Source organism: Balaenoptera borealis, assembly GCF_965194805.1.
Source record: "Balaenoptera borealis genome assembly, chromosome: X".
Classification (NCBI taxonomy): domain Eukaryota; kingdom Metazoa; phylum Chordata; class Mammalia; order Artiodactyla; family Balaenopteridae; genus Balaenoptera; species Balaenoptera borealis.
The window spans coordinates 99,531,807-99,559,766 of NC_138881.1; the positions used below are offsets into that span (position 1 = coordinate 99,531,807).

Genomic DNA, 27,960 nt, shown 5'->3' on the forward strand with positions numbered 1-27,960 from the left:
TCCCTTTTATTCTGAGCCGTGTGGATGAAAGACTCTTGGTGCTCCAGCCAGGCATCAGGGCTGTGCCTCTGAGGTGGGAGAGCCAAATTCAGGACAGTGGTCCACAAGAGACCTCCCAGCTGCACACAATACCAAACGGCGAAAATCTCCCAGAGATCTCCATCTCAACACCAAGACCCAGCTTCACTCAACGACCAGCAAGCTACAGTGCTGGACACCCTATGCCAAACAGCAAACAAGACAGGAACACAGCCCCATCCATTAGCAGACAGTCTGCCTATAATCATAATAAGGTCACAGACACCCCAAAACACACCACCAGACGTGGACGTGCCCACCAGAAAGACAAGATCCAGCCTTATCCACCAGAACACAGGCACTAGTCCCCTCGACCAGGAAGCCTACACAACCCACTGAACCAACCTTAGCCACTGGGGACAGACACCAAAAACAACGGGAACTACGAACCTGCAGCCTACGAAAAGGAAACCCCAAACACAGTAAGTTAAGCAAAATGAGACGACAGAAAAACACACAGCAGATGAAGGAGCAAGGCAAAAACCCACCAGACCTAACAAATGAAGTGGAAATAGGCAGTCTACATAAAAAAGAATTCAGAATAATAATAGTAAAGATGATCCAAAATCTTGGAAATAGAATAGAGAAAATGCAAGAAACATTTAACAAGGACCTAGAAGAACTAAAGAGGAAACAAGGAACGATGAAAAACACAATAAATGAAATTAAAAATTCTCTAGAAGGGATCAATAGCAGAATAACTGAGGCAGAAGAACGGGTAAGTGACCTGGAAGATAAAATAGTGGAAATAACTACTGCAGAGCAGAATAAAGAAAAAAGAATGAAAAGAACTGAGGACAGTCTCAGAGACCTCTGGGACAACATTAAACGCACCAACATTAGAATTATAGGGGTCCCAGAAGACGAAGAGAAAAAGAAAGGCACTGGGAAAATATTTGAAGAGATTATAGTTGAAAACTTCCCTAATATGGGAAAGGAAATAGTTAATCAAGTCCAGGAAGCACAGAGAGTCCCATACAGGATAAATCCAAGGAGAAACATGCCAAGACACATATTAATCAAACTATCAAAAATTAAATACAAAGAAAACATATTAAAAGCAGCAAGGGAAAAACAACAAATAACACACAAGGGAATCCCCATAAGGTTAACAGCTGATCTTTCAGCAGAAACTCTGTAAGCCAGAAGGGAGTGGCAGGACATATTTAAAAGTGATGAAGGAGAAAATCCTACAACCAAGATTACTCTACCCAGCAAGGATCTCATTCAGATTTGATGGAGAAATTGAAACCTTTACAGACAAGCAAAAGCTGAGAGAGTTCAGCACCACCAAACCAGCTTTACAACAAATGCTAAAGGAACTTCTCTAGGCAAGAAACACAAGAGAAGGAAAACACCTGCAATAACAAACTCAAAACATTTAAGAAAATGGGAATAGGAACATACATATCGATAATTACCTTAAATGTAAATGGATTAAATGCTCCCACCAAAAGACACAGACTGGCTGAATGGACACAAAAATAAGACCCGTATATATGCTGTCTACAAGAGACCCACTTCAGACCTAGGGACACATACAGACCGAAAGTGAGGGGATGGCAAAAGATATTCCATGCAAATGGAAATCAAAAGAAAGCTGGAGTAGCAATTCTCATATCAGACAAAATAGACTTTAAAATAAAGACTATTACAAGAGACAAAGAAGGACACTATATAATGATCAAGGGATCAATCCAAGAGCAAGGTATAACAATTGTAAATATTTATGCACCCAACATAGGAGCACCTCAATACATAAGGCAAATACTAACAGCCATAAAAGGGGAAATCAACAGTAACACAGTCATAGTAGGGGACTTTAACACCCCACTTACACCGATGGAAAGATCATCCAAACAGAAAATAAATAAGGAAACACAAGCTTTAAATGATACATTAAACAAGATGGACTTAATTGATATTTATAGGACATTCCACCCAAAAAAACCAGAATACCCATTTTTCTCAAGTGCTCATGGAACATTCTCCAGGATAGATCATATCTTGGGTCACAAATCAAGCCTTGGTAAATTTAAGAAAATTGAAATCGTATCAAGTATCTTTTCCGACCACAACGCTATGAGACTAGATATCAATTACAGGGAAAGATCTGTAAAAAATACAAACACATGGAGGCTACACAATACACTACTTAATAACGAAGTGATGACTAAAGAAACCAAAGGGGAAATCAAAAAATACCTAGAAACAAATGACAATGGAGACACAATGACCCAAAACCTATGGGATGCAGCAAAAGCAGTTCTAAGAGGGAAGTTTATAGCAATACAAGCCTACCTCAAGAAACAGGAAACATCTCGAATAAACAACCTAACCTTGCACCTAAAGCAATTAGAGAAAGAAGAACAAAAACACCCCAAAGTTAGCAGAAGGAAAGAAATCATAAAGATCAGAGCAGAAATAAATGAAAAACAAATGAAGGAAACAATAGCAAAGATCAGTAAAACTAAAAGCTGGTTCTTTGAGAAGATAAACAAAATTGATAAACCATTAGCCAGACTCATCAAGAAAAAAAGGGAGAAGACTCAAATCAATAGAATTAGAAATGGAAAGGGAGAAGTAACAACTGACCCTGCAGAAGAAATACAAAGGATCATGAGAGATTACTACAAGCAATTCTATGCCAATAAAATGGACAACATGGAAGAAATGGACAAATTCTTAGAAATGCACAACCTGCCAAGACTGAACCAGGAAGAAATAGAAAATATGAACAGACCAATCACAAGCACTGAAATTGAAACCGTGATTAAAAATCTTCCAACAAACAAAAGCCCAGGACCAGGTGGCTTCACAGGCAAATTCTATCAAACATTTAGAGAAGAGCTAACACCTATCCTTCTCAAACTCTTCCAAAATATTGCAGAGGGAGGAACACTCCCCAACTCATTCTATGAGGCCACCATCACCCTGATACCAAAACCAGACAAAGATGTCACAAAGAAAGAAAACTACAGGCCAATATCACTGATGAACCTAGATGCAAAAATCTTCAACAAAATACTAGCAAACAGAATCCAACAGCACATTAAAAGGATCATACACCATGATCAACTGGGGTTTATTCCAGGAATGCAAGGATTCTTCAATATACGCAAATCAATCAACGTGATGCACCATATTAACAAACTGAAGGAGAAAAACCATATGATCATCTCAATACATGCAGAAAAAGCTTTCGACAAAATTCAACACCCATTTATGTTAAAAGCCGTGCAGAAAGTAGGCATAGAGGGAACTTTCCTCAACATAATAAAGGCCATATATGACAAACCCACAGCCAACATCGTCCTCAATGGTGAAAAACTGAAACCATTTCCACTAAGATCAGGAACAAGACAAGGTTGCCCACTCTCACCACTATTATTCAACATAGTTTTGGAAGTTTCAACCACAGCAGTCAGAGAAGAAAAAGAAATAAAAGAATCCAAATCGGAAAAGAAGAAGTAAAGCTGTCACTGTTTGCAGATGACATGATATTATACATAGAGAATCCTAAAGATGCTACCAGAAAACTACTAGAGCTAATCAATGAATTTGGTAAAGTAGCAGGATACAAAATTAATGCACAGAAATCTCTTGCATTCCTATACACTAATGATGAAAAATCTGAAAGTGAAATTAAGAAAACACTCCCATTTACCACTGCAACAAAAAGAATAAAATATCTAGGAATAAACCTACCTAAGGAGACAGAAGACCTGTATGCAGAAAATTATAAGACACTGATGAAAGAAATTAAAGATGATACAAATAGATGGAGAGATATACCATGTTCTTGGATTGGGAGAATCAACATTGTGAAAATGACACTACTACCCAAAGCAATCTACAGATTCAATGCAATCTCTATCAAACTACCACTGGCATTTTTCACAGAACTAGAACAAAAAGTTTCACAATTTGTGTGGAAACACAAAAGACCCCGAATAGCCAAAGCAATCTTGAGAACAAAAAACGGAGTGGAGGAATCAGGCTCCCTGACTTAAGGCTATACTACAAAGCTACAGTAATCAAGACAGTATGGTACTGGCACAAAAACAGAAATATAGATCAATGAAACAGGATAGAAAGCCCAGAGATAAACCCACACACATATGGTCACCTTATCTTTGATAAAGGAGGCTAGCATAAACAGTGGAGAAAAGACAGCCTCTTCAATAAGTGGTGCTGGGAAAACTGGACAGGTACATGTAAAAGTACGAAATTAGAACACTCCCTAACACCATACACAAAAATAAACTCAAAATGGATTAAAGACCTAAATGTAAGGCCAGACACTATCAAATTCTTAGAGGAAAACATAGGCAGAACACTCTATGACCTAAATCACAGCAAGATCCTTTTTGACCCAGCTCCTAGAGAAATGGAAATAAAAACAAAAATAAACAAATGGGACCTAATGAAACTTAAAAGCTTTTGCACAGCAAAGGAAACCATAACCAAGACCAAAAGACAACCCTCATAATGGGAGAAAATGTTTGCAAATGAAGCAGCGGACAAAGGATTAATCTCCAAAATTTACAAGCAGCTCATGCAGCTCAATAACAAAAAAACAAACAACCCAATCCAAAAATGGGCAGAAGACCTAAATAGACATTTCTCCAAAGAAGATATACAGATGGCCAACAGACACATGAAAGAATGCTCAACATCATTAATCATTAGAGAAATGCAAATCAAAACTACAATGAGGTATCATCTCACACCGGTCAGAATGGCCATCATCAAAAAATCTAGAAACAATAAATGCTGGAGAGGGTGTGGAGAAAAGGGAACCCTCTTGCACTGTTGGTGGGAATGTAAATTGATATAACCACTATGGAGAACAGTATGGAGGTTCCTTAAAAACTAAAAATAGAACTACCATACGACCCAGCAATCCCACTACTGGGCATATACCCTGAGAAAACCATAATTCAAAAAGAGTCATGTACCACAATGTTCACTGCAACTTTATTTACAATAGCCAGGACATTGGAGCAACCTAAGTGTCCATCATCGGATGAATGGATAAAGAAGATGTGGCACATAATATACAATGGAATATTACTCAGCCATAAAAAGAAACGAAATTGAGTTATTTGTAGTGAGGTGGATGGAGTTAGAGTCTGTCATACAGAGTGAAGTAAGTCAGAAAGAGAAAAACAAATACCATATGCTAACACATATATATGGAATCTAAGGGGAAAAAAAAGTCATGAAGAACCTAGTGGCAAGACGGGAATAAAGACACAGACCTACTAGAGAATGGACTTGAGGATATGGGGAGGGGGAAGGGTAAGCTGTGACAAAGTGAGAGAGTGGCATGGACATATATACACTACCAACCGTAAAATAGATAGCTAGTGGGAAGCAGCCGTATAGCACAGGGAGATCAGCTCCGTGCTTTGTGACCTCCTAGAGGGGTGGGATAGGGAGGGTGGGAGGGAGGGAGACGCAAGAGGGAAGAGATATGGGAACATATGTATATGTATAACTGATTCACTTTGTTATAAAGTAGAAACTAACACACCATTGTAAAGCAATTATACTCCAATAAAGATGTTTAAAAAATAAATAAATAAATAAATTTTTAAAAAAAGACATGGATAGCATGAGTAGTTGGCTTCATCTTTTTATTGTTGAGAACATGACATGATGGTTGTTTTATAGCAGCTCTTATCATTATAGCAAGGTCAGAGATCTCTATCTTGAGGTATTATACTGTCATTCCCACTAATTTTAGAACCAATAGTGAGGAAGCAAGCAGTGTTGGCCAAAATCACGTCATTTTAATAAACACCTTTGTCACTGATGCAACAGCTTGAAAACTGCCAAATTATCTTAAGACTCTGTTAATTGTGTTTAAATATAATTTCAATACAAAGGAAAAATAATGGACATTTATAGAGTTAGTGGAATTTACCCTGTTAGACATTTAAACATCCTCAGTTTAGAACAATGTATCCCCTTTTAAAAATACTTCTTCTCAATGTGTTACCATTTGTAAGTACAGTTAACATCTTCATTATGTGATAAACAAAGTAAATAGTAGTTTAGTATTGTCAATATTAATTTCATACTTTTAAGAATGGTTTCAATTTCAAATATTTCAAGTATGTGATTTAGAAAAATATAGTCACACAACTATACTCCTTCTGTGCATTTCATTAAATTTAGTACATTCTATTCTTTATTAACTTGAAATGGTTCAAAATATATTTGCCCAGTGCTCTAAAACTATCTCAAATTCCTGATTGCAGTTTTCTCTCAATGCAGGAAGTTTTGCTGGAGTTGCTAGAACAATGTGTGGATGGCTTATGGAAAGCAGAACGTTATGAAGTAATTTCTGAAATTTCCAAGTTGATCATTCCAATTTATGAGAAACGTCGAGAATTCGAGGTAGGTAATTTAAACATTTGCATCATTGGCCTATATGTTTTATTTTGGTCTTAAGTTACTATCCTTAAAAAATGCTAGGAGGTCCTAAAATTACAATCCTACCTCATATTCATATAAATTTTCCAAATAAAATTAAGGACCAAACATTTAAGATATAAATTGAAATTTACATTATACCAGTGGTTCACAAAACATTTTTATCTAGCAATCTCTCCTCCTCCACTCATGGCAGAAAACAATCAACGTTGTCTTCACTAAACCTTCACTAAAAAAAGCTATTGGATTTCCATGTTGCCCGGGGAGGGTGATAGGCATGATTCTATTCTTTGCAATTTGAAGGTGAGACTAAAGGTGCTGGCAGATGACAGTAGGGGAGATAATGTCACTAGTAATAACCCTATTGTGAGGAGTTTTTCCAATTTATTCTGCCAGATAAAGCTGTTGATAAAGGGTAGTTAATAAAGAATAGTATTATAATGAGCAGCTGTTGCCACCAGCACCGATCAGGAATTTTTTATATTCAGGTCTCTAAGTCCATATCATAATTTTCTACCCTTACTATGCTGGGAAGGGATGATTTAGGATTCAAGCCATTTTTTTTAAAAAGCAAAGCAGTTTATCCTTAAATATACCAAGTAGTCTTTCATTGTTGAAGAAGTTTCCAAGAGTGAAAACATACATTTAATATCATCTGTGTAGTGTTCTAATCTCTGTTCCAAACTGGCTCTGATCAAACTCACTTTTTCTTCCTAGGTTCTGGGTCTTTCTCTCTTTGCCATGCTTTTGGTGTATATGGGGCATGCCTGAAAAATCATAGAGGAGTTCAAGTGATTATATTAAAAAGCAAGAGTTAAATAATTAAATCTAAGTCATACAGATGACAAAGAATAGCCTATGAGACAAGACAAGAATTGGCATTGAGCTTTCTATCAAAGCATTACATCCTAAGAACCTTTGTAAAAGTTTCAAAATACCCACTCTCTTACTCTTAGGTTGAAGATCAGGATATTAGAAACCCAGGGAACATTTTGCTACTCAATTGACTAATAGGGAAAAAAGAAAAATATATCTTCCCTACACATTAAAGGAAACAATACGTTCTATAGGGGAACTACTCCTATTCCCTTGTAGGGGTGCAAGGGTCTGTATAGATCCCCTAGTGTTCTGAATGAGATGAAGTAATTTTTCAGTGTATCTTTATGGGATAGGCTGAAAAGTGTCAGAGGTGGCAGCCATAAAGGTAAGGAAAACTTCCCTCAAATTGAGCTCAACTGCAGAAAATAATATGGAAAGAATTTTAGAGAAAGGATGTCTGCTTCTGTGCTCCCCTTTTTTTATTGAAGTGAAATTCACTAACATACAATTGACCATATTCTGGTGTGCAATTCAGTGGCATTTAGTGCATTCTTAACGTTACGCTCTCACCACCTCTCTCTAGTTTCAAAACATTTTTATCACCGCAGAAAAAAACTCCATATCCTTTAGTAATCACTCTCCACCCTATGCCCCACCCTCTGGAAACCATTAACCTGCTTTCTGTCTATGGATTTGCCTATTCTGGATGTGTCATAAAAAAAATTAATACAAGATGTGACCTTTTGTTTCTGGCTTCTTTCACTTAGCATAATATTTAGAGATTCATCCAGGTTGTAGCATGTATCAGAACTTCATTCCTTTTTATGGCGGAATGATATTTCATGGTATGGATATACCACAATTTGTTTATCCATTTGGGTTGTTTCCCCATTTTGGCTATTACGAATAGTGCTGTTGTAAACAGTTATGTATAAGTTTCTGTATGGGTATGTTTTCTTTTTTTATATATAAATTTATCTATTTTATTTATTTTTTTTGGCTGCGTTGGGTCTTTGTTGCTGTGCGTGGGCTTTCTCTAGTTGTGGCAAGCAGGGGCTACTCTTTGTTGCAGTGCACAGGCTTCTCATTGCCATGGCTTCTCTTGTTGCGGAGCACGGTCTCTAGGCGCGCAGGCTTCAGTAGTTGTGGCACATGGGCTCAGCAGTTGTGGCTCGCGGGCTCTAGAGCACAGGCTCAGTAGTTGTGGCACATGGACTTAGTTGCTTCGTGGCATGTGGGATCTTCCCGGACCAGGGCACGAACCCGTGTCCTCTGCATTGGCAGGCGGATTCTTAACCACTACGCCACCAGGGAAGCCCTGGGTGTGTTTTCATTTATCTTGGATATATACCTAACAGGGGAATTGCTGGATCATAGGGTAACTCCATGTATAACTTTTGAGTAACCACCAGATTGTTTTCCCTTTTACACTCCCACCAGCAGTGTACACATTCCACATCCTGATCAACACTTATTTTTGGTTTCTTATTACAGCCATCCTAGTGGATGTGAAGTGGGGTCACATTGTGGTTTTGATTTGTATTTCCTAATGAGCAGTGATTTTGAACATCTTTTCATGTCCTTGTTGGCCGTTTATATATATTCTTTGGAGAAATGTCTATTCAAGTCCTTTGCTCACTTTTAAATTAGGTTATTTGTCTTTTTGTTGTTGGATTGTGGGAGTTCTTTATATTTTCTGGATATGAAAACTTATCAGATCTGTGGTTTACAAATATTTTCTCCTGTTCTGTAGGTTGTCTTTTCACATTCTTGATAATGTTCTTAGCACAGCATGCTCCCTTTTTCTGGATGTGTAGAAGAATATATTCTTTGAAAATGTCTGTGAACCTGTATAAAAGGAGTCCTCAGTCAGGTTTATACTATTATTTTTGTGTCTGAATTTTATTTTCTTCTCCAAAATTGTTCGCATGGATTGTTTATTCTCATCTCTCCACCTAAGAGCTCAAGCAAAGCATTTTGCTTATCTTTCAGTTAAAATAATTCAGACATAAGAAAAAAGTAGTCAATAACACAGTATTTTTAAATTATACACTACCATTGAGATATGAATGAAATGAAACATGATATTTAGAAATACAGTGTTATTTGACCATTTTAAGCTCTACCCTACGACCTAAAGTTGTTAAGGAGTTTTGTCTAATAATGACCATGGGGGAGGGGAGTGTGAATGACCCCACCAAAACCATTTTGAAAAGGAAATAGTGTTGCTTTTTTTTTCCTATGCATTTATCTTAGACATTTAGTAACTAACCAAAAAACAAAGCTATTTTGTTTATTCTCATTTTTTCAGAAACTTACTCAAGTTTATAGAACTCTTCATGGAGCTTACACAAAAATTTTGGAGGTTATGCACACAAAAAAAAGACTTTTAGGCACTTTCTTCAGAGTTGCCTTTTATGGCCAAGTAAGTATACTTTAGTTCATAAAGTTGTTTTCCTTTTTAAACATTCACCTTTGAATGATTACTGTAGCAGCAGTTATTGGTTCTAGGATTCTGTCTAGATAGAGCACCTGTCACAACAGCAGGAAGCCTCGTTTGTAAGTATAAAGTTCACTTTGGTTCCCATATCTAAATCCACTAGGTCAGAGTACAACATATAAGATTTGAATGTTTCCTTCAGTTTCATTTTTTGTTAAGCTTCTTAAATGTATATTTAATATCTAGCACTGAAAGGTTTGCAATAAAAATCAGGTAAGTATGCAGGCGATGAAAAAATCGAGTGTGGAAATCTTCAGGCCAATAATATGCTCATATGACTGTGAGTTTGAAAATTCTCGTTTATTTCAGTTAAAATATATGCATGTGACTTTTAGTACTATTATTTAAAATCTATTTCAAATACATTATTGCTAATTATTTAGTAGATTTTCTGTAAATGCTTTGTTTGCTCATATTATTTATAAATTATTGTATGTTTAACTTTATAATAGTCTTTTTTTGAAGAAGAGGATGGAAAGGAGTACATCTATAAAGAGCCAAAGCTCACTGGCCTCTCGGAGATTTCCCTGAGACTTGTTAAACTTTATGGTGAAAAATTTGGTACAGAGAATGTCAAAATAATTCAGGATTCAGACAAGGTAACATATTTATTGGTTCCAGGCATGGTACGTTGCTTCTGACTTTTTCCTTTTTTAGCTAGTGGAGGAGAGGCATGGGAAATAGAGCCTTTCCAGATTGTGAAAGAAAGGACAGGGGCTTTGGAATCAGAAAGAAGGATTCAAATCTCCATTCTCTGCCACTTGCTAGCTGTGTGACCATGGGGAAGTTACTTAACCTCTCTGTGCCTCATTGTTCTCATTAGTAAAATGAAGTTAATAATAGTGCCTTCCTCATGGAGTTGTTGTACGAATTAAATGAGTTAATATATGGAAAGTGATTAGAGTTCCTGGTATGTAAAAAAGCATTCACTAATAATAATAGAAGCTGGCACGCTCAATAAAGTTTAGCTATTATTGTGAATGCTGTTGTGCATCATGATTGTCAATTTCATACTTTATGATTAAAATCATCTTAGGACACACATTTTACTCTAAGATATCCTTAGTTCACTAGTTACATTCGCAGTGATGTAGGTTTAGGAGAGATGCCTTGGGCCTTGATCTAAAGATTATCCATCCCACTAGCCCTGCCAAGGCAAGGATGAGAAAGGTTCCAGCAAGAGAGGCTCTTTCCTAGAAACGCATAGTTCCCTATAGACAGAATTGCGGGAAGGCACAATAGGAATGCCTGACTGTCCTTAGTTACCATGGGTATGTACAGGATGAGAGCTGATTTTTCAGGTAGGAAGGACCTATACAGTGCAGGATCTGTAGGCCCCAGAAATATTTACTGCGTGACTATGATTGCATGGTGCTACGCAAAGCACTTAATAGCTAACAAGCAGCATTGCCGGAGTGAAAAGCCTGTGGCAATAGTAAAGACACTTCATTTTCTACTGTGAAAATGATCTCTTCACTTTGTACTTACCTATATCTCATGGAGATGATTTTATCTTAAGCATATGCCTTCGACATTTAAAAATAGATGTGCTGATAGGTTCAAAATTCATGAATATTTGGCAGAACCTCTCTACTTCTGATCCATTTCACTATTTTGCGTTGTTTTATTGAATTAAGACAACAGAAAATTTTATCTCCTTGTAGCCAGAAAGTTTTAGGCTTGCTGCCATACTACTGATACTATAAATGGAAAGTTAATAGAAAGCCAGGCTTGCAGAACAACATGCGGTTTTCTACTTTCTTCTGCCTCTGAAAACCTGGCCAACAAGCACTAATGACAAACCACCATCAGGCAGCTGGACTCCTGACATTATTTTTATGCACAATATTTTAGTCATTCTTCATAGGCAACAGATATAATAAGCAGTTGCTACTTTTAAAATCCTTATTTCTTTCTTAATATGTGAAATTAAAAATTAAAAACACTCTTTTACTTGCCAAAGAACAAAATCTGCTTAAGGGCACAAACAATGTGAAAAACAGTTGGGCAATATTTTCCAGTATTTTAAATGTATCTTTCCTTGGACCCAGTAACTTCACATTTATCATTTTATCTTGTAGATAGATATATACACATAAACATGTATGTTTAAAGGTGTTTATTGCTGCAAAGTTTATATAACAAAAACCTGGAAACAATCTAATATCCATATGGTTAAGGAAGTGGTACTACCCCCATATAATGGATATAGTATCCTAAGCATTAAAAAACTGATAAGTATTGATATACCTATCAAGATATATTATTGAGAGAAAAAAGGTGAGGCACAGAACATTATGGATAGGATGATTACATTTGTGAAAATTGATATTCACATATACTCACTTGTTTATGCTTAGGAAATTTCTGGAATGATACATACAAAATTGTTAACCATGGTTATCCCTGAGGAGAGAGACTAGAGTCTTATGTGGGAAGAAAGACTTTTTTTTACTTTTCATATATACTCTCATGTACTGTTTGAATGTTTACCATATACATAGTTTATTTTATAAGGTCAGAATCAGTCTTGACCTCTTTTTTATTTTCCTTCTATGTCTTGTCTTAGCCAGATAATTAACCTCACCTGAGTTTCTCTGGAGAAATCTAGCTTTTTAATGGGAAAGAAAGAAAGGATTTCTAGATTTAGGCTTTTAGATTTTTATGTAATAACAAGTAGAATGGGTTTGGAGAAGTTTTAAAAGTTGCTAAGAAACTTTCCCTTGTCTATGCTCCTGTATATGTGGAGGAGAAAAAAAGGATGTAGGGACTGTTTCTTGGGAGGTTTTTGTTGTTTTTTTGGTTTGTTTCATTTTTTCCTATGCTAAACACAAAAAGGCCTGACTATGATAAATTGCAAGGATATTGACAGTGTCACCAACACCCAAGGCACAAGTCAAATTTAGTTGGGAGAACACTGAAAGAAGAGGGTCCTGGGAATCATCTGGAGTTAATGGAGAGACTGCAGCATAGCTTCTTAACGTGGAATTTAGACTCTTTATGTAATGGTCTGTAACTATTATAATTTTATGTCTCTGAAATAGAACGATTCTGCTTTCCTGTGGTCCCCTTCCTCCATAGAATAGGCTTAATGCAATCAAGAGTACCCACTCTTACAATGTCAAATACTGCTTGTGGATGTACGAATTGTAATCTTTTCTATAGGGTAGTTGGGTAGTATGTATCAAAATTCCTAAAACCATGTAAATCTTTTAACTAAGCAACTTCTCATCTAAAAATTTTTCCTAAGGAATAAATCAGAAAAAAATGTACACAGTTTTAAATACAAGGATGTTCATTGGAGCATTATTTATAATAGCAAAATGTTGGAAAACAACCTGAGTCTATCAATGAGGGACTGATCTAATAAATCATGCTTATCCATATCCATCCATTAAAAGTCATGTCAATGACTATAATATAGAACTGTGATAACTATCTTTTTTATTGTGGTAAAATACACATAACATAACATTTATATGTTAACCATTTTTAAGTGTACAATTCAGTGGTGCTTCCAACACCATGTTGCGTAGAAGTGGTGAAATGGGCATCCTTGCCTTGTTCCTCATCTTAGAGGAAAAGCTTTCAGCCTTTCACCATTGAATGTAATGTTTGCTATAGGTTTTTCACAGTGGCCCTTGATCAGATTGTAGACATTTCCTTCTATTCCTACTTTATTGAGTGTTTTTATTATGAAAGGGTGTTGAATTTTGTCAAATGCTTTTTCTGCATCGATTGAGATGATCATGTGGTTTTTTTCCCCTTCATTCTGTTAATGCAGTGTATCAATAGTACATTGATCAATTTTCATATGTTGAACCATCCTTGTATTCCAGGAATAAATCCCACTTGGTCATCATGTACAATCCTTTTAATATGCTGCTAAATTCAGTTTGCTAGTATTCTGTTGAGAACTTTTGCATCAGTGTTCATAAGGGATATCGGTCTGTAGTTTTCTTGTGCTGTCTTTGTCTGGCTTTGGTAATCAGAGTATTGCTGACCTCATAGAATAAGTTAGGGAGTGTTTCTTTCTCTTCACTTTTTTGGAAAATTTGGAGAATACTTGGTGTTAGTTCTCCTTTAAATATTTGGGAGACTTCACCAGTGATGATACCAAGTCCAGAGCTTCTCTCTGTCAGGATTTTTTTTTTTTTTTTTTTTTTTAATGTAAGGGCTTGGGTGCTCTTATAGCTACTTTATTTATTTATTTATTTTATTTATTTTTGACTGTGCTGGGTCTTCGGTTCGTGCGAGGGCTTTCTCCAGTTGCGGCAAGCGAGAGCCACTCCTCATCGCGGTGCGGGGACCGCTCTTCATCGCGGTGCGCGGGCCCCTCACTATCGCGGCCCCCCCTGCCGCGGGGCACAGGCTCCAGACACGCAGGCTCAGCAGCTGTGGCTCACGGGCACAGCCGCTCCGCGGCATGTGGGATCTTCCCAGACCAGGGCTCGAACCCGTGTCCCCTGCATTGGCAGGCAGACTCCCAACCACTGCGCCACCAGGGAAGCCCAGGATATTTTGTATTACTGATTCAGTTTCCTTACTGAAGATCTATTCAGATTTCCCTATTCCTTCATGGTTTAGTCTTGGTAGGCTTTGTGTTTCTAGGAATTTGTTCATTTCACATTTCATCTAGGTTTTCTAATTTGTTGGCATATACTTGCTCATAGTACTCTCTTATAATCCTTTTTATTTCTGTAGGATTGGTAGTAATGTCCTCGTTTTCACTTCTGATTTTAGTAATTTGAGTGTTCTCTCTTTCTTTCTGGTCTGTTTAGTTAAAGGGTTGTCAATCTTGTTGATCTTTTCGAAGAGCCAACTTTTGGTTTCATCGATTTTCTCTGTTATTTTTCTATTCTCTATTCCATTTATCTGTACTCTGATCTTTATTATTTCCTTCCTTCTGCTAGCTTTGAGTTTAGTTGTTCTTCTCTTTCTAGTTCCTTAAGTTGTAAAATTAGGTTGTTGATTTGAGACCTTTCCTGTTTTTTAATGTTAAATGTTATAGCTATAAATTCCCCCCCTCCTCTGAAGCACTGCTTTTGCTGTGTCCCATAAGTTTTGGTATGTTGTGATTTCATTTTCATTAATACCTAAGTATTTTCTAACTTCCCTTGTGATTTCTTCTTTGATCCATTGATTTCTTTAAAGAATATGTTGTTTAATTTCCACCAATTTGTGAAGTTTCTAATTTTACTTCTGTTACTGATTTCGAACTTCATCCCATTGTGGTCAGAGAAGATACTTTGTATGATATCTGTCTTTATAAACCTATTGAGACTTATTTGTGGCTTAACATATAGTCTATCCTGGAAAATGTCCCATGTGCACTTGAGAAGAATGTGTATTCTGTTGTTGGGTAGAGTTTTCTATATATGTCTGTTAGGTCTAGGTAAATTATTGTGTTATTCAAGTCATCTATGTCCTTACTTACCTTCTGCATGATTGTTCTATCCAGTATTAAGATTGAGGTATTAAATTCACCAACTATTATTGTAGAACTATTTATTATTTCTCCCTTCAGTTCTATCGATTTTTGCTTCATATATTTTGATGATCTGTTATTAGGTGTGTAGATGTTTATAATTGTTTTATCTTCTTGCTGTATTGAACCTTTTATCAATATATAATGTCCTCCTTTGTCGCTTGTAACCTTTTTAAATTTAAAGTCTATTTTGTCCAATATTAGTATCTTTACCCCTGCTCTCTTTTGATTACTATTTGGATGGTATATCTTTTTCCATTCTTTCACATTCAGCCTTTGTGTGTCTTTGGAGCTAAAGTGAGTCTCTTACAGACAGCATATAGTTGGATCATGTTTTTTTTTTTTAATCCATTCTCCCAATCTCTGCCTTTTGTTTACAGAATTTAACCCATTTATATTTAAATTAATTACTAATTAATAAGGAGGGACTTTACTTCTGTCACTCTGCTATGTTTTCTGTGTGCCTTATAGCTTTTTTGTCTCTCATTTCCTGCATTACTATCTTCTTTTGTATTCAGTTGATTTTTTTGGCAGTGTTTTTTTTTTTTTTTTTTAATCACATTCTCTCTTTTTAAATTTTATTTATTTTCGGCTGCATTGGGTCTTCATTGCTATACACGGACTTTTCTGTAGTTGCGGCGAGCGGGGCCTACTCTTCATTGCAGTGTGTGGGCTTTTCCTTGCGGTGGCTTCTCTTATTGCGGAGCGTGGACTCTAGGCACACGGGCTTCAGTAGTTGCAGCACGCAGGCTCAGTATTTGTGGCATGTGGGCTGTAGGGCACATGGGCTTCAGTAGTTGTGGCGCGCGGGCTCTAGAGCGCAGGCTCAGTAGTTGTGGTGCACAGGCTTAGTTGCTCCACAGCATGTGGGATCTTCCCGGACCAGGACTCGAACCCGTGTCCCCTGCATTGGCAGGTGGATTCTTAACCACTGCACAACCAGGGAAGTTGTCCCTCTCCCTCACTTTTAAGGATAGTTTTGCCAGATATAGGATTCTTGGTTGATAGATTTTTTTTTCTTTAGCACTTTGAATATATCAGTCCACTGGCTTCTGGCCTCCAAAGTTTCTGATGAGAAATTTGATAATCTTATTGAGGATCCCTCGTGTGTGACAAGTCATTTATCTCTTGCTTCTTTCAAAATTCTCTTTGTCTTTGGCTTTTGACATTCTGATTTTAATATGTCTCAGTGTGGGTCTCTTTGAGTTACCCTGCTTGGAGTTTGTTGAGCTTCCTGTCTTTCATCAGATTTGGGAAGTTTTCACCCATTATTTCTTCAAATATTCTCTCTGTCCTTTTCTCTCTCTTTTCTCCTTCAAGGACTCCCACAATGGGTATGTTCGTCTGCTGGATGATGTTCAACAGGTTCCTTAAGGCTCTGTCACTCTTCTTTAGTTTTTTTTTCCTTTGTGTTACTCTGATTGATAATTTCCATTGTCCTGTCTTCAAGTTTACTGACTATTACTTCTGCCTGCTGAAATTTGCCTTTGAATCCCTCTGGTGAATTTTCATTTCAGTTATTATATTTTTCAGCTCTGAAAAAAATTTTTGGTTTCTTTTTAGATTTTTTACCTCTTTATTGATATTGACATTTTGTTCATACATCATTTTCTTGACTTTTTCCATAACTTCCTTTAGTTCTTTTAGCATCGAGACTGTTGTTTTAAAGTCTTTTTCTAGGAGATCTGCTGTCAGGTCTTCTTCAGGGACAGTTTCTATTGGTTTATTTCTCGTTTGAATGGGCCATACTTTCCTGTTTCTTTGTATGCCTTGTGATTCTTTTTTTGTTGAAAACTGAACATTTGAATTTAATAACATGATCACTCTGGAAATCAGATTCTCTCTCTCTCTGTCCCAGAGTTTGCTGGGTTTTGGTTTTGTTTTTAATTGTTGTAAGCTGTCTCTGTGCCAGGGATAAACCTGAGGTGTAAACTTGGGGACTTATCAGGTCTTTCCTTAGCCTGTGCCTTCCCCTGAGCATGTGCAGTGACTTTCTAGTTTCCTTCATATATGCAGTTGCTTTTGAACGCCCTAGTCGCCAGTGTCTGGCTCCCAAGAGGGGAAAGAGAGGAAAATGAAGGGAGGGGGGGAGAAAAGGTACCGGTCCTTTAAATCCCCTGGAAGTCACTTCAGCCAGAGGGGGAGGGCCTTGCAACAATGGGAAGAGGTGCTACAGTAATGGCCATGGCCTCTTTGACTGCCCCCCTGTGATCAGAAGCAGCAATCAGGAGTCGTAGCACAGATCCCCAATATTTGGAAGACAGGGTCCTTCTTGTTCATCCTGGCTCCCGCAAGCTGTTCCAAGAACATGTGCACCACTGCCTGCCATGGTACTTGAGGGGTGAGGTACAGATAGCGGCCATTGTGCCAAGAGCTAAAATTGACCAAAATCAAAATTAAGGTAATTTCCTGCCCAGGTCCTCCCCTGGAAGTTGCAAGTCTTCAATAGACTGCAGAGTTCCAAAATAGTTACATCAGATAGATTCTGCCAGTGTAACTGTTGTCTCTGTAGGAAGATAGATTTCTGGTGCTCTGCCATCTTCTCAGAATCCTCTCTATAATATATATTTTATTGAGGTGGAATTCAAATATGCAGTTGAGCCACTTTAATATATTTTTAGGAAATCAGATTATAAAACAATGTTCAGCATGATCTCAGGTTTGTAAATACATGTGCATAGAGAAGAGATTGGAAGGAAATATATGAAAATATGAATAATGGTCATTGCTGAGTGGTAGCATTACAGTTTTTATTTTCTGCCTGCATTTCTGTAATCTCCAAATAGGTTTCTGTAACTTAATAATCAGAAGGAAACGATCCTTGAAAAAAGAGCAAAGACCTCTTCCAGGTGTGTATTCAACTCAGTGTATTCAGCGACAGTGGTCCTCAATTGATTTCAGAGGAGTTAGTAGCTTACCTGTACCCCCTTTTCCCATATATTGAATAAAAAACAAAACTTTCTTACCTTACAGGTAAATGTCAAAGAGCTTGATCCCAAATATGCTCATATCCAAGTCACTTATGTGAAGCCCTACTTTGATGACAAAGAACTCACAGAAAGAAAAACTGAGTTTGAAAGAAACCATAATATCAACAGATTTGTTTTTGAGGCTCCTTATACATTATCAGGCAAAAAGCAAGGCTGTATAGAAGAACAGTGCAAACGCCGTACGATCTTGACTAGTAAGTGGGACTTGGCATAACTTCTTTGTTTGACATGGTCATTTTTTTTTAATTAATTAATTTATTTATATATTTTTGGCTGCGTTGGGTCTTCGTTTCTGTGCAAGGGCTTTCTGTAGTTGCAGCAAGCGGGGGCCACTCTTCATCGCGATGGGCGCGCCTCTCATTATCGCGGCCTCTCTTGTTGCGGAGCACAGGCTCCAGACGCACAGGCTCAGTAGTTGTGGCTCACGGGCCTAGTTGCTCCGCGGCATGTGGGATCTTCCCAGACCAGGGCTCGAACCCATGTCCCCTGCATTAGCAGGCAGAGTCTCAACCACTGCGCCACCAGGGAAGCCCCTGACATGGTCATTTTTTTGATACACACAAGCAGCAGCTGGTCAGCAGGAAAATGTAACTGAAACTTTAATCATTCATTGTTCTGCTGTTCAGTCACTAGCTTGCACAAACATGGCTATGTTATAAACCATTGGTTTCCCGTATGTAATTCATGATTGCTCTGAGTTGTCTCATAAAGAGAATTTCTCCCTCAATCCTGAAGTAATAAGGCGCCAATCTGGTCCCTAAGGTATTTTCCAGACAAAGCATGGGGAGAATTAAGCACAATAGATTTTTTTCTTTAATTTGCCTGTTTGATTTACTGTCTTAAAAACTCATTTGTTCAATCTTAACATTTAATAGCTTCAAACTCATTTCCATATGTGAAGAAGAGGATCCCTATAAACTATGAACAGCAGATTAATTTAAAGCCAATTGATGTTGCTACTGATGAAATAAAAGATAAAACTGCAGAGCTGCAAAAGCTTTGCTCTTCTGCTGACGTGGACATGATTCAGCTCCAACTTAAATTGCAGGGCTGTGTTTCAGTGCAGGTATGTTGGTTGCTAAACATGTATTAAATGTTTCTTGACGTTCCTCTTGCTTTCATAAGGGCACAGAGCAAGCATTAATTGTAATTGTCTGTTATACTCTTACTGAGTGCAAAAACCTGTACATTTTTTATTAAGTTAATAAAGAAATTATGTTCAATTTCTATAAATTTTGTGTTATGTCAGAGGACTTTAACATAAATCCCTCTGACTATAGCCAAGCCCTATATTTACGTATCAGAAATCATTAACTAACCTATTAGAATATCATCTTTGCAGATGATTTGCTTTAGTTAATCTTTTTCAAATAAATTTATAGTAAGAATAGTAAATATGTTTCTCAGATGTGGATTTTTAACATATTGGTTTTCTTTAAAAATAGAATTGCAAAAATTACTTTTTGGTTGTATTCTAACAACTCTCGTTTTTCTCCTTTTGTAATTTAGGTAAATGCAGGTCCGTTAGCATATGCAAGGGCTTTCTTAAATGACAGTCAAGCTAGCAAGTATCCACCTAAGAAAGTAAATGAGTTGAAAGACATGTTTAGGTAAGTGCTTTGTAGTTTTCAGATTACTCCTCTATTCTTTTACTCCATTTTCTTCTTAAAAGAAGCCAAAATATTCACCAAATAATGTCCCTCCAAAAAAGGACATTCTCTGTTCTCTTTCACAACATTTAAGTGACCTTCTGATGGTACTTTAAGTAGTAAGGAAATGTGTGATTTCTATCTTGCTGCAGGACTTTAACAATGTCCTAGTGACCCAAGACATTAAATATGACAACTTACTTTATTGCTTTGGATATTGTGACACAAACACAAGCCTACTTTCATTATGTGATGCCCTCCTTTGCCTGACTGACCTTATGTTACAGCTTTTCAGACCATTTAGGGTAGGAAGGGCTGGATAGGCTTGCTTCTCTCCACATCCTTAGTTCCACTTGGATTCTTCCGGTCTAGGGCATGTGATATCTTGTCTGGACTGAGCATCCCTCTAAGCTAGGGCATGTCTGAATGGTCTTGCATTGGAAAAAATCTGTTTCATATATAAAAAGAGTTTACATTCAGAATAAGAGAGACAGCTGAGTAAAATAGACTAAGGAGAAAGATGATAACTTACCCACTCATTTGCTTCAGACTTATTTCATTTACTTTTCCTGTCTCTGTGTTATCAGCTGTTTCACGTTACAGAGTAACCTGTAGTCATTCATTCAATATTTATTAATGCCTGGCATGTATAAAAAGATTCTACTAGTTGCTATGACAGGGATACAAAACAAGTGGGCAGTGAGGTACTTTGTCCCCTAAGACCTACAGTCTAATTATGGACATTAAACATAAACACATGAAATGATGGAAAAATGCTTTTATGATAGCTCATCAACTCTCTGTCCCCACTCCTACCAGCCCAGGGCAGATACTTAATGCCTATAGCACCCAGCACTGTACTGGGTGCATAGTTAGTACCAAATAAATTATTTTTGAATAAATGACATTATCTACAGATGTAAATTAATGTTAGCACAACTTTAGCTGATATCATATCAAGTAAATGACTGAGCAAGTAGGCTTCCTAGAGGGTATATGTTTTGAGCCGGATTTTGAAGGAGGTAAGAAACCAGAAGAGAAAGATGGAAAAGAAAGAAAAAGATATTTCAGACTTAGGAGGTGGCATTAGCAAAAGCACAGTGAGAAAATATAGGATTCTAATCTTCCTTGTAGGCAAGCCATGGTTAAAGTAAATATTAAATTGTCAGTGAGACTTTCGAGGAATAAACAACAAAAACTTTATCTTTGATCTTCATCCACAGGAAGTTCATCCAAGCATGCAGCATTGCACTGGAACTAAACGAGCGGCTAATTAAAGAGGATCAGATTGAGTACCATGAAGGGCTAAAGTCAAATTTCAGAGACATGGTAAAAGAATTGTCTGACATTATTCACGAGCAGGCAAGTATTAGGGTGGTTGAAAACGAAAACGTGATCTGGGGTCCGTAAAGAGTTACTTAACAAATCTATTAGTTTGAAATGTGTTACCTTGAAATTAGTATGTTATTTTAAAATTTGCTCATATTTTCTTTAATCATTTAAATGATGTAACACAAATGAAATTTGAAGCGATTACTGACAATTGCTTTAGCAATTGCTTCAGATAATAAATCATTTGGTTCTTTGTGCCACAGAGCCATTAGAAGCGAGTAGCTGAGCAAGTCTGAGTTGATCTACTATGAACATGGATAAGAATCTCTCAAGAAGGGTCCTAGAGAAGTGAAATGGCTCAGTAGCCGAATCCCTAAATGAATATTCCTGTCTTAGCTGTAAGAAACTAGATACAGGTGGCCCTCCCTGTCTGCAGGTTACACATTCATGGATTCAACCAACTGCAGATCGAAAATATTTGAAAAAAAATTCCAGAAAGTTCCAAAAAGCAAAACTTGAATTTGCTGCACATAGGCAACTATTTACATAGCATTTACACTGTATTAGGTATTATAAACAATCTAAAGATGATTTAAGGTATCGGGGAGGATGTGCATAGGTTATATGCAAATACTATGCCGTTTTATGTAAGGGACTTGAGCATCCTCAGATTTTAATATCCGTGGTGGGGAGGGTGCGAGAGGCAGTGGTCCTGGCACTAATCCTCCAAGGATACCAAGGGACAACTATACCATCATTTAGGTGAGTTCCAAAATTTGGGAATCGTCTTAATACCCATACAGCTAGTTTTATTTTCATAAAACCTAGCATTTTAATTTATGACTGAGTGTTAATGACAATTACAGCTAACTTAGTAGAACACAGTCTGAAAAATATAGAAGCAAAGATCTGCTCACCACTTACAGCCAAATTATGTCATAATTAAATAGTTACGACTTTCATATCCCTACTTACCTAAAACCAGAGTACTCCTGAATTGTCCTGGTAAATGTCATTCCTATATTAGGGTCCTGAAATCTGTGTTTACAACCACTCTAGACATGGATTGTCACTCAAGTATTTTAATATCTTCAACACAGTTGTAAAAGTCACAGCATGATGGTCTGGTCCCTCACTGCGTGAGCCTATTAAGCTTATCGTTAAAGTCTCCTTAATTTCCTTACTAAGGAAAACAGCCAATAAGATAAATATTTGCTTCAGAAACTCTTCACACTCTCAATTTTTTAAAGAAATTAAGCCTCCTTAAAAGAAACAAAGATAACTACAACCCTTTAGAGAACCCATTCTTAACACTGGTTCCAGAAAGGAGAACCTCATCTGTCCTGGTATCTGCATTTCATTGATTGCTTGGCACTCCCCTGCGTGAGACCATCACTCAAAGGGTGTACTTACAAATAGACTTACAAATAGTGGTTAGTTCCCAAAGATCTGCAGTGTAATGATGGGTGAAAGAAGAGGCGTTTCGAGGAAAACAAAAGCTAGTTGACTCCAGGCTCCACCTCTCTGAATTTAGCATGTATGCTTTCTCTTAGAAAGGACTATGGGAAATTTAGTTACCATTAGCCCAAGGTCGCACTGAGTGACTAGGAGTCTAATTTTCTAACCATGGTCATCTTCTCAGTATGGAGAAGCCAGTCAGCCAGACGTTCATCATCCCATCTGTTCAATGAGACGAGTCACCCCAGTCTCCTACTCTCCCGTTCTCATGGCTGGGAATTTTGTTGGCCTGAGGAGTCTGGAATCAGTGATCTATTTCTTCTTTTTGCCATCTTTACTTCTGTTAGCCCACTTAGGAGTGAGTGCAAACTGTTCCAAGGCATACCTTTGCTGCTCAGTTTTCAGAGGCCCTTTTTGGCCTCCTTCCCAAAGCAGCCAGGTGATCAGGACTAGGAAGATAGGGAATCATTCCACTTCCCTTATTGTCTGTATCTCAAGCTCAGCCCCTGAGTACAGTGGGGACTTCACCATCACTGCTCTGGGGTATACTTGAATCAAATAAGACCACATAATTTATTCCTAGAACCTGTCCAGTTTATGGGGTTTTGTTCTCCATAGTCCATAGGAAAAAACAGCAAAAACTCCTCCTTCACAAAAGATATAAAACAATTACATCATTTTAAGCCAATGTGTATTATATTACAGTCATATAATTTGCATGCAACCGTATGACCTAGCATTGAGCTCTAATTTATTCAAAATGAAAGCAAATCATTCAATTTACTGCTATTACTGTGATCAAGATATTTAGAGTAGTGGTTTTATAAAGTTCTTTTTTCCCGTGTTTAAAAAAAACAAAGTTCAACTGAGTAAATTTTAAAGATCTTGGCTTTATTCGGTGATTCATGAGTCGGGCAGCATACCATCTAGCAGACAGAAAGGAGCTCCGAAGAGTTTTACAAAATGGAAGACTTTTACAGGTAGAACGAGGCAGGACAAGGAAGTTACTCTAGAAAAGAGCTGATTCTCTCAGGCAAGGTCACCTTCCTACGGGGCACAGTAAGGGTCTGTCAGATGGAGTACCTCACTAGTGCCGACCAGGTAATTCCAGACTGAAAGTAATACACACACTTTTTTTTTTTTAAACATCTTTATTGAAGTATAATTGCTTTACAATGGTGTGTTAGTTTCTGCTTTATAACAAAGTGAATCAGTTATACATATACATATGTTCCCATATCTCTTCCCTCTTGCATCTCCCTCCCTCCCACCCTCCCCATCCCACCCCTCTAGGTGGTCACAAAGCACCGAGCTGATCTCCCTGTGCTATGCGGCTGCTTCCCACTAGCTATCTATTTTACATTTGGTAGTATACACACTTTTTTCACTGCTTAAGATTACCTGCCTAGAAAAGGCTGAAACTGCAATTAGGTTAGGTATTAAGTCTCAGGTGACATGGGCTTAGTGCAAGTGACTCCATTTTGGGCCTCTCATCTCTTTTTTAACACCCTCAAGTATGGATTTTACAAATCTGCTGTCTTATATCCCACCTGTCTCTCTCATTTAATTTCCATGAACCATGGCTATTTTGTTTAGTTCTAGGGACCAATATTTTAGACCTTTGATATTATATATTGATAGCTAACCAAGAAAGATCTTAGTTTCTATTGGTTTATATTTATGCACGCTGTACTGTCATAATGCATCATATTCAGGTGTGCCTTACTTTGGGCAAATGTTGACTTTATAGTGAATTTTTGTAAATCAATATTTCCTATTAGATTCTCATATAAAAGAGAGCCTTTTTTTAGTCGTACACTTTGAGACATATTATTTCCCAAAGGAAAACATAATAATACAAAATAAGATAAAATATAGCTGTGCATTGCAATGTGAATTATCTATGAGCTCCATAAATGATTACTTGACAAAAAGATACGGCCTGGATATCCTTGGCCCTTTTCAATGTAATCTGTTACACTATACTAAAATATAAAGTCCTTTTAAAAACTTCTTCAGGGCTTCCCTGGTGGCGCAGTGGTTGAGAATCTGCCTGCCAATGCAGGGGACATGGGTTCGAGCCCTGGTCTGGGAAGATCCCACATGCCACGGAGCAACTAGGCCCGTGAGCCACAATTACTGAGCCTGCGCGTCTGGAGCCTGTGCTCCGCAACAAGAGAGGCCGCGATAGTGAGAGGCCCGCCCATCGCGATGAAGAGTGGCCCCCGCTTGCCGCAACTAGAGAAAGCCCTTGCACAGAAACGAAGACCCAACACAGCCATAAATTAATTAATTAATTAATTAATTAAAATAGCTTTACCAAAAAAAAAGCAAAATCATTTAAAAAAAAACTTCTTCAAGCTTTTGACTTTTTAAAAGGGATTTATATCACCTTAAAACTATTACTTGCAGGTCTTAATTAGATAGAGTTGGTGGTGGCCATTGTAGTGTCTTTTTGGTCTGTTTTGTTCATGATGAATGCTCTATTTTCTCGTCACATCTGACAGTTGTGGATAATCAATCATCCCTTAAACCTCTCCTGTGCTTTCAGATTAGTGTCATGAGTTATGATTTTTGTTAAGAGGAAATTTCTCTATTATGGACTTTATATAAGACATGATTTGTAGCAACACAAATGATATGACGCATTACTGCCACCGTAAACCAATTTGCAGGCTTAATACTGAAGTTTCAGAGCTAACTTGAGAACCCAGTATTGAAAGCTTGAGACCTAAATTGGGACAGTATAGTAAAGAGGTTGGATGTGATGTGTACGCTATTCTTTTCTTCTATATAATCCATGCATGAGATCTCTGTTGCTTTTGAGCACACAAAATAGTTAATTTTGGGGACTTCCCTGGCGGTCCAGGGGTTAAGACTTTACCTTCCAATGCAGGGGGTGAGGGTTTGATCCCTGGTCGGGGAGCTAAGATCCCACATGCCTCGCGGCCAAAAAAACAAAACACAAAACAGAAGCAACACTGTAACAAATTCAATGAAGACTTTAAAAATGGTCCATATCAAAAAAAAATCTTTAAAAAAAGTGGATAATTTTTAAAACATCTATACTAATATGAATATGTATGTTTACATGTTTATGGGATATAAAATTTATATTTATGAAGTTTATTTCCAAGAAAAGTCTTCTGTATTAATTAGCTTATATAATTATAGTATGTATTTAGAAATGTTCACTTATTTTCTCTTCACTTAATATTATTTCCCAAGTCTCCAGGGAAGGAGCATGGGTATCTGCATGTTTGAAAAGTCCCACAGTGATCCTGAGAACCACTCTTAGAAGATGATCTATAAACTTGTATCAAAGAGTCCACTGTTTAGGACTATTGTTATGACCATCTGTTAAAAAAATTGTTTTAGAGATTGTATTACCTCTCACTTTCTGTTGAATTTTGCATTTTACAGCCTTTTGTTTTTCTTAATGAGTAACCAGATCTTTTCTGCTTTTTTGATATGCTGCCTTTGTAATACAGCTTTGAAGACTTGAGTCGGTAATGTTTCTCTTTGCTCTTTCTGCTTTATGTCATTTTAAATAGCTAAGTGTCAGTGATAAATTGAAATATGCCTGTGATTTCATATACACATACTTTTTTGGCAGTGGCTATTTTACTTCATGATAAACATGCAGACTTCTTTCGTTTTAGATATTACAAGAAGACACAATGCATTCTCCCTGGATGAGCAACACGTTACATGTATTTTGTGCAATTAGTGGCACGTCGAGTGACAGAGGTTATGGTTCCCCAAGATACGCTGCTGAAATATGAGGACATACAGATGTAAAGTGATAACAAGAATGAACCTTCTCAGGAATATTTTGAGCTGTGCAAATGTTAAAATTTAAGGATTTGATATACATGGAGTGTTTTCTTCCTGACACCAAAATTTTCATGCTTTCAAACAGGGTGCTTACATATTTGTAAATATTTAAGCAACTTGAAAGTGCCTGGAAAATTGCACCACTGTGCTTGGTTTGTACTTTTTTAGGTAAATCTATATACTGAGAAGTAGAGCTCAAAAACATTAATTCGATTTGCTTAATTGTTGCTTAAAATAATAATGGTACTGTGTAAAATTGTATAATGGAACACAATAAAAGGTAAAACTTATTTGTAATTAGAAGTGAAGGAAATACTTTGAACTTAGCATTTTTCTTGACAGGAAGCTAAATTTATTATCATACTAATCCTTGGAGGAAAAAAATTGATAAAATTTCCATAAAACATGGATACTTCCAATTGGGGAGATGATTTGAAATCTTGCCTACCAGTGGTCAAGACTGGGCTAAAGGAAACAAAAGCATTATTTAAAAAGGAAAATTTCACAAAGAAAGGATATATATAGAAATACCAGGGTTACCGATCCTTCAAATTTTGATCCAGTGATGCTAGGTTCTCCAGTTGGTATCTCTGACGTACAAGACGAGGGATTCCTTTGTGGCGTAGGTTTGCCTAGCAAGCAGCGTTTGTTGCCAGAGCTTCATCAGCTGAGGCTATATAGCTATAAAGCTAAACAAAACATCTCTGAGATTTGCAGTCAGTACATACTATGCAACTTCAAAGCTTTAGCAGCAGATTCTGAGGGTAGGGATTTTGTAATGATGATTTTCTTCAGTTTACAAGTTTGACAAGCATTTTGATAGAACTTGATGGTTGCAGCGTTTCTTGGGTCGGTATACATAACCACCACAGATTTAGCAACTGCTAGCTAAGGATTACATCTCTAACTATGAAGAAGCCTCAGACTACTTAAATAATTCAGGAGAAACCAAGATGCAAAGAACTTTTTTAGCTTGCATTATCCGTATAATTTTGGCTGCCTTTCATGTAAACTTTAAGTCCTAGACTTATTTTTCTTATGTAGTTTAGCTTATTTTACAGACAAAAAAAAAGGGGGGGGGGAAACAGACACTGAAATATAAATGGATCGCATGGAGCCTTGGCTTTTTAAATACTTTGTGATCAAGTAAATCTTAGAGATTATGCACCTGGCTTGGCCATTTTTCTTTACATGTCATTTTTAAGCTTTCAGGGGAGCATGAAATTATTTATGAAATGTTAATTTTGTATTTAATAGGGGATTCAGAAATTTCAGAGGCAGTTTGTAATTCCTTAATATCTTGGAGTAACTGGAGAGTTAGTTTCACCTTTAAAGTGATTATATTTGGCATGTATATGTAAAGAA

The 27,960-nt window shown here is 37.1% G+C and overlaps 1 protein-coding gene across 7 annotated transcripts in view; it reads left to right on the plus strand.

Annotated features, from left to right (window-relative positions):
• The window catches only part of DOCK11 (dedicator of cytokinesis 11), a 189,492-nt gene extending 161,734 nt beyond the window's left edge, over positions 1 to 27,758 (plus strand). For 5 of the 7 annotated variants that reach the window (XM_082376945.1, XM_082376942.1, XM_082376947.1 and 2 more), the window contains 8 exons: positions 6,364 to 6,486; positions 9,653 to 9,766; positions 10,294 to 10,440; positions 18,303 to 18,513; positions 19,195 to 19,385; positions 19,829 to 19,929; positions 21,192 to 21,330; positions 26,421 to 27,758. In XM_082376945.1, coding sequence (XP_082233071.1) covers positions 6,364 to 6,486; positions 9,653 to 9,766; positions 10,294 to 10,440; positions 18,303 to 18,513; positions 19,195 to 19,385; positions 19,829 to 19,929; positions 21,192 to 21,330; positions 26,421 to 26,543 — 1,149 coding nt within the window. In that variant the 3' untranslated portion in view covers positions 26,544 to 27,758. The remainder of the gene's footprint in view (positions 1 to 6,363; positions 6,487 to 9,652; positions 9,767 to 10,293; positions 10,441 to 18,302; positions 18,514 to 19,194; positions 19,386 to 19,828; positions 19,930 to 21,191; positions 21,331 to 26,420) is intronic. The other 2 variants (XM_082376946.1, XM_082376948.1) reach the window with 2 other exon arrangements.
• Positions 27,759 to 27,960: the final 202 nt, after the last annotated feature.